At 41.2% G+C, this 10,168-nt stretch overlaps 1 protein-coding gene across 3 annotated transcripts; it reads right to left on the bottom strand.

The window, feature by feature from the left end:
- Window positions 1-178: 178 nt before the first annotated feature.
- Window positions 179-10,102, bottom strand: LOC120575136. 3 transcript variants are annotated; one of them, XM_039825775.1, is made up of 30 exons: window positions 10,087-10,102; window positions 9,415-9,503; window positions 9,175-9,279; window positions 8,826-9,068; window positions 8,602-8,701; window positions 8,350-8,461; window positions 8,035-8,277; window positions 7,656-7,943; window positions 7,447-7,582; window positions 7,169-7,360; window positions 6,744-6,884; window positions 6,462-6,653; window positions 6,258-6,365; window positions 6,022-6,166; window positions 5,581-5,860; window positions 5,002-5,084; window positions 4,675-4,829; window positions 4,161-4,287; window positions 3,872-4,003; window positions 3,620-3,784; window positions 3,092-3,394; window positions 2,857-2,910; window positions 2,270-2,433; window positions 2,035-2,173; window positions 1,741-1,835; window positions 1,532-1,646; window positions 947-1,155; window positions 758-846; window positions 589-658; window positions 179-396 (listed from the first exon to the last, which is right to left on the bottom strand). In XM_039825775.1, exons 2-30 carry the CDS (start codon window positions 9,499-9,501, stop codon window positions 328-330), a joined length of 4,341 nt encoding a protein of 1,446 aa, XP_039681709.1. In that variant the 5' UTR covers window positions 9,502-9,503; window positions 10,087-10,102; the 3' UTR covers window positions 179-327. The 3 variants fall into 3 exon arrangements, with proteins under 3 accessions (XP_039681709.1, XP_039681708.1, XP_039681710.1); XM_039825774.1 differs by lacking the exon at window positions 10,087-10,102 and having other exon boundaries at window positions 9,415-9,654; XM_039825776.1 differs by lacking the exon at window positions 10,087-10,102 and having other exon boundaries at window positions 9,457-9,654.
- Between the last annotated feature and the right edge of the window lie 66 nt (window positions 10,103-10,168).

Genomic DNA, 10,168 nt, shown 5'->3' with positions numbered 1-10,168 from the left:
CCCCTAACTCTCTCACACTTTCATGTGTATCCACTTTCAAAAAAAGGGAAAAGCCCCCAAAAAATAATCTTAAAAAAAAAAAAAGAAAACAACTGCTTGTGCCTTAAAAGTCGAGTGGACACCAGAGGAGAGGGAATATGATTTTTTAAGGGGGAACAAAACATTTATTACACTACAGTGAGTTGGAAAAATAGGTTTATTATACAAAACAAGTCTTTCCGGAACAACTGGAATTACAAATGACATTTTTTCAGAACAGTTATATGAAAATGCCAAGAGAAGTAGCATTACCTTTGGCATGCTTGTACTAGTGTATCCATTTCAACTTTATGGCACAACAGTGTGACAGCTCTCAGGAGACAAGGCATCAAATAGGTAGCATATCAGCTGCTTGGCCTGGATGGGAGAACACAACAAATATATTCAAAGGGGACTTGTTGATCTATAAAACAAGATTTTATGACAATACACCAAATCTTAACACATCAGTACACCTGGGTGGTTCACATAAAGCAGCAAATGTTATGTTAATCTATTAGGAATAAAGAAAGGCCTTAAAGAAAAACATGAATTATATTCATAATTTACCTCTTTCTGATTCTCTGGGTAGATAATAATTTCCCCCGCTTTTTCGAGATCTGGCCTCACCTTGTAAATGCTAGTGTAACAATGAAATACACAGGGAAAAGGAAAAAGTTATTTATATATAAATATTCTACATGTATGCACAATCGGTTTGAGTTGTCTTTTTCCATACCTTTCAAGGATCATGTTAAAGCATGTCACAATCGCTTTCCCTTGTAGAGCCATGATAAGACAGGGTGCCGTTGTGTAAAGATGAGCCATCTTTTAAGGAAACATGAGACCAGGTAAAATCAACTGCTGATTGCTCTGTTTAAGACAGCGATAACTCTAAAGCAACTTATTTCAAAGACAGTCTTCTAACCCTTTCATCTCTTCTCGATGACATTTTCAGTGTGTCAGCGATATGTTTCCTCTGCTCATTATCCAGTATGCTCATCCTCCCTGCCACCAGATGGCAGCCTGACCTCAGCAGCTGCTCAAGCATGTCCAGCTGGGATGGCACTTGGCTGAGAGGTGAAGCTTTTAAGGGTATCAGCAGACAAGTTGTCTGCCAGACGGCACCGCGTATCTCTGGTACCAATAAACAAGCAAAACAGGACATTTATTTTCTTTACAAAGGTCATCTGGAACCGAGTCATATTTCAACATCCATTCCAGAAGAGTCCCTGCCAAAGTCACAATAAATGATTAAATAATTTGAAGGGACCCATGTTGCTTTAGTAAATGATTAAACCATGTAATGTTAAATGCTTTGACTTTTAAAGGTAAGTTCATTAATTACAACAGTCAGGAAAAAACGTGCATGCATGAGTACACCACTAATGCAACCTGAATACAGGGCATAGCCTGGTTCTGCAGTTTACAGCATTGCTCTTAGCAATCAATATCGTTATCGATACATATAATTGTCTGTTTATCAAAATAAAACCAGAAAAATAGTCCAAACCTCCATTTGTTCCTGATACCATTGAATGTGACAGACCGTCCTGGTCCACAGGGGCCAGTGTGCAGCTCTGTTTGCACTCCACAGAGGCTAAAAGGTCTGAACGCATGCTGAGTATCTGAAACGAGAAACCAAGCACAAACACAGGATGTCTGTCTTTAATCAGTCAAAAGTGCAACCCAAGTCCTGAGTCCTGTGTGCGACATGCATACCTGCTCCTGTCTCATTGTGCTGGTCTCAGTACAACAGAGCCCCTCTGGAAAAAGCCTCTTCACATCCTGAATTGCTTTCGGATATGATCCTGATGCTATAACATTGGTTACAGACATTTTAAACAAACAAAAAGGCAAGGCAAGTTTATTTGTATAGCACATTTCATTCACAAAGGCAATTCAAAGTGCTTTACATAATGCACTAGTATTGTGGCATACATAGCAATTCAGTTCTTGAATGTGTATCCAGTATGCAGGACAGTGCACGGAACCATGTTGATAAATGAGCCATACCATAATAGGTCCACAGGGATGAGTCATCTTGGCTCAGCACATCCAGCAGCCTCCTCACAGCATTCTCCCCCTGGAGGCAGAGGGCTAGTGAGGAGCCAGAGCACAAGTACTCCACATGGGCCTCCAGGTCTGAGGGGTCCTGCACACAACAGTTAACACTGTATGAATGATCAAGGATTAGCTTTTTGCATGAAAGGAAAGCTTATTTTTCAGACAGATAATCATTATCGGTTACACTTTGTGCAGGTAGTAGTGAGGTAGCATTGCTTTTGTCCAGGCTCACTACATGCAGGCCCACCAATGTGAGCCCACTCAGCTGGAGTGTGTGGCCTATTTTAGCCAGAGAGTGAGTCCAGATTCCTGGCTTGAACAGGCACACAGTGAGCAGCGTCTGTGGACCTGAACAGAAAGTTGAATGTTCAATATTATATGCATTGACACAAGATTTCTCTTTTTGACGATCACATCAACATTGTAACGGAATGCACAGAAAGTCTACCTTCAACCACAGTGAACCATTAATATGATAATAACAGTTTGCCACTATTATACACAAGCCTGAGCTCAACAAAATATTAGTGCCTCAGATTCATATTGAGAATGTATTATCTGTTTTGTGATGTGAAGACATACAGATCTTCTATACTGTATGTGCTGTCTTGAGCTTATGAGCCAGAAAACTCTGTGCACGCAGAGTCAAAGAGAGTTTATCAGTTTAATTCCTCAGATTTATAGAATAAAAAACTGCAATCTAAAACTGCAATTGTGATGTGCTCTGTAGTTGTTAGAAATCTACTTGTTAGGATGCTATTTAAGACAAACCTTTTATACTGCAGTTTTGGGGAGATAACTTCAGAACTGGGAGTACGCTGTGGTCTGTAGAGGACAGAAGTGGGCTGATGAGCCTTTCCCCGGCGTATACACACAAGACTATCCTCTTATTTCTCCTTAAATGTTGTGATAGGCTTAAATACTTCAAACTGTAGCATCCCTTAAGAGAATTGATTTTAGACTTGGTATCTGATTGCAAGTTGTATACAGCACTCAACACACTTACCAGGAATCATCTCATGCTCAAAGAAGAAGAGGGAGGCTTGTCTGAAAGCCACTTCAGGTGTGGGTGACATCAGGACACTGAGGTTACCGGGGTAGTCGCGTGGTAGAAGCTTCCTCAGTGAAGAAAAAACATCCAACCGTCTAAGAGCACACACTAGGGCAGGAGAGGACATCAGATTCTCCAGGCTGTCTTTACAGAGCTGCTCTCCCACCTCGTATGGACTCACTTCCTGAGCCTGAAGTCGAGTCAATGCAGGCAGCCACTTCAGGCCAAGCAGCTTGAATCCTGCATGTCGGACATCACCTTGAATATCAATTTAAAAAAAGTAGAGGTAAAAAAAAAAGGAAAGGTAAGTTAAGAGAATTCTGATGGAAATATTCACTCACATCCTCACTAATCTGTTCATTCATTTAATTAACTGCTATGTGTATTTGACAGTGTATTGTGTTTCTCTTTGTTTACTGCCACTTCCAGTCCCAAAACCAAGGACAGGCTGTGCTTTCACAAATGCAGTTGAACTTCACCCACCTTGTGGCCCTTCTGCCAGCACTCTGTGTAGGAGGTTCAGGCCTTGGCTCATGTATTTCCCACACAAGGTCAAAATTGCCACCTGTTCCATGTCAGAGTTGAATGAACACTTCTTACGGGACAGGATCACCCTGGAAGGATCTGGCACTGCCCACATACACTTAACTAAAAAGAAAATATACAGAAGAAACGTAAAGGGAAACAGCAGAGGAGCATCGGCTACTTTACTGACACTGAACACACGGTGCTTACCAAAGACATGGAACAGGTTAGTGCTGTAGGGCACAGTGTGGAAGCAGAAGCTTGGCTCTACTGTGTTGACGCCATCAAGTCTGGAGTGGATGCAACCCAGAAGCTTTTGTGCCTTAAATTCTCTCATTAGGGCTGAAACAATATAACAATGTAAAACTGCAAAGTTATGTTATTGTCCAAGGAACTTTGTAATGCAGACTTTTCACATTATTGCACCAGAATGTTTATTTTTGATATAGTTTATAGAAATAAATTCTGGTGTAGATATAATTTGAGATGGAATTCAGACCTGCTGGCAGACTAACACTGTGGTGCACTGCATTCTCTCTCCTCAGTAACAACAACAGACAGTGAGAGGGCAGCTCCAGCGGACCCTGATCCTGGCTCACAGAATGTGGACTACAGAACACAAGGGCCTAGAGAAAACATACACAGGTGTCAAAAAAAAAAAAATATATACAGGATTAGGAGATATCTGTGTTTCCTTAGACCCAAACAGCTTGGAAATTGGCCCACAGTTAGAGGTGCATTTCCTGCAAAGATGACAATTACAGCCAAATGTTCCATTATGATAGACATTTTTTTTTTATGTAATTCCTGGATTTCAACACCAGCTCCATGGTCTTATAATCAAAATTCATTCTCCTTTCCACCTCTACAAATGTATGCAGTAAATAGTAAAATTCCCTACAAAGCAAATAGTATACAATATAAAATATTTGATCAATGATTGACTTTTGTCATTAGGTTTGATAAACTAATGTCTTTCTATTCTACACACAACTCATATCTTGCAGTTCTACCTGCTGGTTGGAGAGTCCAATGACTGCAGCTTTATTGCTCTCAAGCTGCAGGCTCCGCAGCCCCCGCAGACTGAAGCCTCTGCGTTCACAAACAGCCAGCACATGGCTGTAGCAACATGGAGGCACAGCAGGCGACACCACGAGGAGTAAGTCAGCTATGCGGGGTGAGAGAAGGATTAGTGGCCCCACTCGAATAATAATCTTTGGTCCTTGCTGCAAACAAAATTTCCCTCAGGACAGCAAAGATGAAAGTTGAAAATGAAATGTAGAGAGAAGCCAGTTTTCCCCCTTGTGACAGTTTTGGCTCCTTGTTCAGTTTTACGGTACCTTTTGTTGTAGCACACAGAAAGGAAGGTGATCTGCTCAAACTGAACAGGCTGCCTCCGACTCTGTCATCTGAAGGTGGAACTCTGCAAACAAAAGAGAGGGTGACTGATTAGAACAAAAAACAGCGCCACAGTAATAAAGGGACTATGCTTTAGTATGCACTAAGTAAACCTTCTTGACTTTATAGAATATCTTAAGTCTCTAAGAACTGACTGCAAAAGTTACTTAGCAGGTTTAATTAAAACTTTAAAAAAAAGTCAATTTTATGAGTTGCACAGTATTTTTTCAGTTGCTTGTATATTAGTGAAAATGTGCTTACTGAAATGTGTCAGTTTTTCTTAGGACATGAAGATTTAACTTTACGGTTCTTTTGAAAAAACAAGCAAAATTTCAGAGCAATTTCAGTCAAACAAAAGTTATTAATGAAATACCGTAGCTAACCCTAATAAGGTCATTCCCCCTTTATTTTTTCAAATCCATCCCTACATTTGGTCAAAAAAGTCTAACGATAAATTGAGAAATAATAAAAAAAAAAAAAAAGAACGTATACATGATGTAAAAAATATCCCATTGTCACACCGGTGGTGATTCTGTGCATTTCCTCCTGGAAGTCTTCCTGAAAACCACAAGCACAGCTCCCTGTGGACTTGACTGGCCAGTCGAGGGGAGTAGAAGAGTGGAGGTTCTTGACCTCTGCAGTGGAGAGGGTTAAGAGAAGTTGGATCTGTCTCCCTGGGCAGCAGAGGATCTAAGGAACTAGTTAAATCTTTCAACACTGTGTGGGCTTGAAGGCCCCGAACAGCAAGGGCAAAAACAGGCTGGCAGGTCTCATCAGTTCTCTGGAAGGCTGGTACAGCACCTACAAATCAGGGGGGAGAGTTTTTAAAGACAGCTTTTATTCAATAAGGACACTGACAAAGGCCCAAGGCCACAGCTGGATCCAAGATGCACACCAGATCAATGAGCCAGAAGAACAGTTATTAAGTATTTTATGACCAGGTGGCTTTAGTTATGTCCTACCAGCACTGTCCCTCAGGAACCCCTGTGGTGGATAAAGGAGCCGCAGACCACACACATCGAGTCCTGAGTTGAGAATAAGCTGGAGGGTGTAGTGTGTTTTGAGGGGATGTAGGAGGAAAGCTTTGCATCCCAGAGCGACTGATACCTGCAACAAAAACGAGATGAGGAATCAGTTATTCCACTTTTACTGCTTTGCCTCTGAAAAGACACACAATTTTCAAGGACAACATGCTCACCTCCGTGTGCAGCTCTTGTGTGCTCTCTCTCCCCTTACAAACACGCTCCTGAGTTTCCACAGTCTGCCAGTAAAACCCTGGACTGAGACAAAATGTCCTATCTATAACCTGAAATACAAAGCCAGGGGAACAGAACACAGTCAACAGAATGCAAAATCAGTGCTTAAAAACATATATGAAATCACACTCTCTGAAGCAAACCACCTTTTTGTTGGAGGTGGTGGAGATGAAACCATTTAAACAGGAAGAGGGCAGATGGATGGGTGAGGCATAGGCTTGTTGGTCCAGCAAGCTTTTGAGCTGAGGTAGCCAGCGGGCGATTACAGTGAGTGAGGTCTCAGAGAGGAACCTGCAGACATGGTTATAGAAAGGTGCATGGATGTCTACGTCCCTTTTCTACAAAACCAACAAAAAGAAGAACAGCGTCAGCACAGATATTGTAAAGCCTACAGAGTGTTTTTGTTGTTGTTGTTTTTTGCTATTCACCCTTGGTGTATAAGAGTGATGAGCCACAGCTAAAACATGCAAAGCAAGTCCACCCTCTGTCCACAGCTGCTGAAGTCCTGCAACCCAGAATGGGACCTGTGCACCAACCTCATCTTCATTATGGCCTGGGTCTGGGCCAACCTAAATTCACATGGATGAACAAGGATATATACGGAAGAGGATTAGGGCCACTGGTGAAAAATTTATTTGAGTTCTGAATTCTGAGAATAAAATCAGAATTCTGAGAATAAAGTCAGAATTCTGAGATTAAAGTCAGAATTAAGTCAGAACTCAAATACATTTTTCAACAGTGGCCCTAATCCTCTTCCGTAAGGATATGACCCTTAAGTGGTGAAACATAAACTCAGCTTTGTGAATGTCAAATGTTGGCACACATTAGGAGAGAGAAGCCACTGCTCACTAACCAAAGACAAAAACCAAGCCACTAAAGTGTTGTAGATGTCTGATTTGGTTGCAGCTGGATCCAGATGTTTTTTCCTCCCATGAGCTCTTGCTTCAACCATGCCAGGACTGGAGAGGTTGACGGTCAGTAGCATACACCCCTTACTTTCAATATTTGCTGGTAGCGTACTGATTGACGGTAGATGAGATGCTTCCTAAAAAACAAGTCATTGTAAGTGTAGGTCTTTTTTTTTTTTTTTTTTTTTTAAGTACTGTAAATTTTAAGTTTTGTGTCACTTACAAAATCATAAAGAACATCAGTCCTTTCAGCAGCTGGCTGCGTCTGGTTGACAGATTTGTGTGGACAATGTATTTGTAGTTGTTTGAAAATCTGCTGGTGTTCATGTTGTAATGTCTGCGTAACTTGCTGTTGGTCACTAACAAAAGCATTGCCATGGTTAAAATACTTGTCTATTCTCAATGATGTGCTGAATAAATAAAAATACATACCTCATATGTTTTGATTCTTTGATTGTACTTTGCTGAGTTGTTGGTGGGCTTTCCATTTTAGGGTTTCTGTACTCAAACTGTACATGTGAAGATTGTTTATCTTCCCACACGTGGTGTGACTCATGGCTACATGTAGACTCTACAGGCTGGGGTAACTTCTCTTTCAGTTCTTCTGCCTCATTTCCTGGCACTGAATAGGGAGGATCTGTATATTTATTGGGATATTTATTCCCATTTCTATTCATCTCCCTGATTTTCCGAAGCAACATACTCTTGCCAGTCACTTCCCTGGAAGCGGAGAAAAAAAAAACACTATGAACTGAAACAAAGTGTGCATGACTGAAGCATGACAAATGTTTCTAATCCAGGATATATTTACCTGTCCCCCATCCGTGATTCAGCATGCACTTTGAGATTGGGTTTCTTTGCATGTGGTGTTTCCTGGTGAGTGTTAAGTTTGGCTGGTGACTTTGACTCTGATGTAAGATTTAGGGATGTTCTTGGTGGTTTTATTGAAGGATCAGGGCAACGCAGGTCGATATAAACAGTGGGACATTCCTGGTGGCTCAGCTGCAGCTCTGCTTCCATCCTCTCTGATGATTTGTTGCACACATTATTCTGTCTGCATGAAACAGGTGATTAGTATCATTATCTTATATATTTGGATCACAAAACCATAGCAGTGCTTTCTTACCTGATGTGGTTTGGCGTTTTCACAGTCTCTGGCAGATACTTAGATGACTGGCTCTGACAGAAAGTAACTAGTCTCTCCATTATATTTCCGTGGGATTTGTCCTTGTCACCATCTATGAACAAAAATTGGGTTGAACTTATACCACAAGATAAATTCATAATGGAAATGGAATACATAACCCCCCCCCATAATCATCCATAAACCCTTAAGTATTCGCTATAGCTACAGGGGTGTGTGTTAAAACTTACTTACCTGCATGTGTTTTTGAAGGCTCAACTGACACACGTCGCAAAGGCAGCCCATCCTCTTTCAGATTTCGGAGGACATCATCCAAATCCCACTGGTCAAGCCTCTGAATGTTAGTGTGTAAGAAACCAGTATTTTCTTACAAGAAGGTATAACAACTAGAGAATATCTAACTGCATTAACCATAACCATGAGATTATTCCTAACCCTTTTTACTTTCCCAAACTCACCGCAAATGAGAGAACAGTAAAACCCATATCAGATTTTGTGCTGTCCACATTTGGTTTTACAGAGACATCCAGCTTGGCTCTGTTCAACTCCACAATAACTCTCTCACAAGAAGCTGCGTCTTCAGCATCTTCTGAGTGTTTTGTACCCCACAGAGTGGCAGTAGTGCCTTCCACAATTTCATCATCATCCATCTTCGTACTCTCTTCTGACCAGCATGTCTGAGCTACAGGTTTCAACAGCTCCTGATTATAAACACATGCACACAAAACAAACATCAATGATTACCAGTCATGTTTGTTTGGTGGTCCTGGCATTACTACGATTAACACTATACAGTAATTAACTAACCTCTAGTTCATCATCATCCATTGAAAAAATGTCAAAGTCTTCAGGGACCTTCAGGGAAAGACCAGCTGGTCTTTGATATATGGGGACAATCTCTTCATTCTCAGACTGTAACGTTGAGAGGAACCATTATTGTTGGTGTTATTTGCCGTTGTAAATGAAGTTATAGCTAATGTTTTTGTCAGTTAGCGTTAGTTAGCTAGCAGACGTTAGCACATTTTTAGGATGGAAAAAAAAACATACTGATGAAGAGTCGAAGTCGATGGTCGGTATATGTGGTTTCACCTTCTCTAGAATCGAATCCCAACACGACGAATGATTCAGGTCCATTACTAGCGGTAAAATAAAGGTGTTTTTATGTAGCTTAAGGTTACCGTTTATGTGCCGCAGTTCATTATTTGTGACTCCTGGTAACCATGGCAACTAAAAGCTTCTCCGTGCACGTGTGCTTCGTTAACAATGTTGCCTTCAGGTGCTGTCAGAAATATTGCAACTAACTATCTAACTTAAGCCGCACAAGAGAAACACAGGAAAATGTTTAACGCCTAAACAGACGATTAGCCTAGCTACATTACAGGCTTCTGCTGTAACGTTAACTCTTCATGAGATAGAGAGATGTTGGATGTAGCTAGCTAGGTAACGAGTCTGCACTCTGCACCGGTCTATGGTCTGCACAAATATAGTAGACATCAGTAAATGCCATATTCACATGCTTGGCTTGCAGTCTGGCTTATTGAAAGGCGATTTGATTTATCTAGCTAGTGCTAAAAGGAATGACGCTAGCTAGCTAGTCCTCTCGGCAAGCTAGCTGACTAGCTAGCTATAGTGCTATCTTTTGCCGGTGTTGCATCGACCGTGATGAGCCAACTGTTTCTATCCAGGTACATATTTTCAAGGCATTGTATTTGTTTTTACCAATCTGTCAAACTTCGCCTTTCTGCTAATTCATGGGAGACATGTGCTGCGTATGCATTAGGTCAGTGGGGAAGTGGCGTAC

The sequence above is a fragment of the Perca fluviatilis genome, chromosome 15, assembly GCF_010015445.1.
Source record: "Perca fluviatilis chromosome 15, GENO_Pfluv_1.0, whole genome shotgun sequence".
In the NCBI taxonomy this organism is placed as follows: Eukaryota; Metazoa; Chordata; class Actinopteri; order Perciformes; family Percidae; genus Perca; species Perca fluviatilis.
The sequence above is the reverse complement of the archived record's forward strand: the minus strand, read 5'-3'. Positions and strand labels throughout refer to the sequence as shown.

Excerpts from the sequence above, each read along its gene's own strand:
- LOC120575136 (XM_039825775.1), bottom strand. The coding sequence starts at position 9,501 with ATGGACCTGAATCATTCGTCGTGTTGGGATTCGATTCTAGAGAAGGTG. Across the intron at positions 5,861-6,021 it reads GTTCCTGAGGGACAGTGCTG|GTGCTGTACCAGCCTTCCAG; the intron begins GTAGGACATAAC and ends CCTGATTTGTAG. Across the intron at positions 3,785-3,871 it reads TAACCTGTTCCATGTCTTTG|TTAAGTGTATGTGGGCAGTG; the intron begins GTAAGCACCGTG and ends TTTTCTTTTTAG.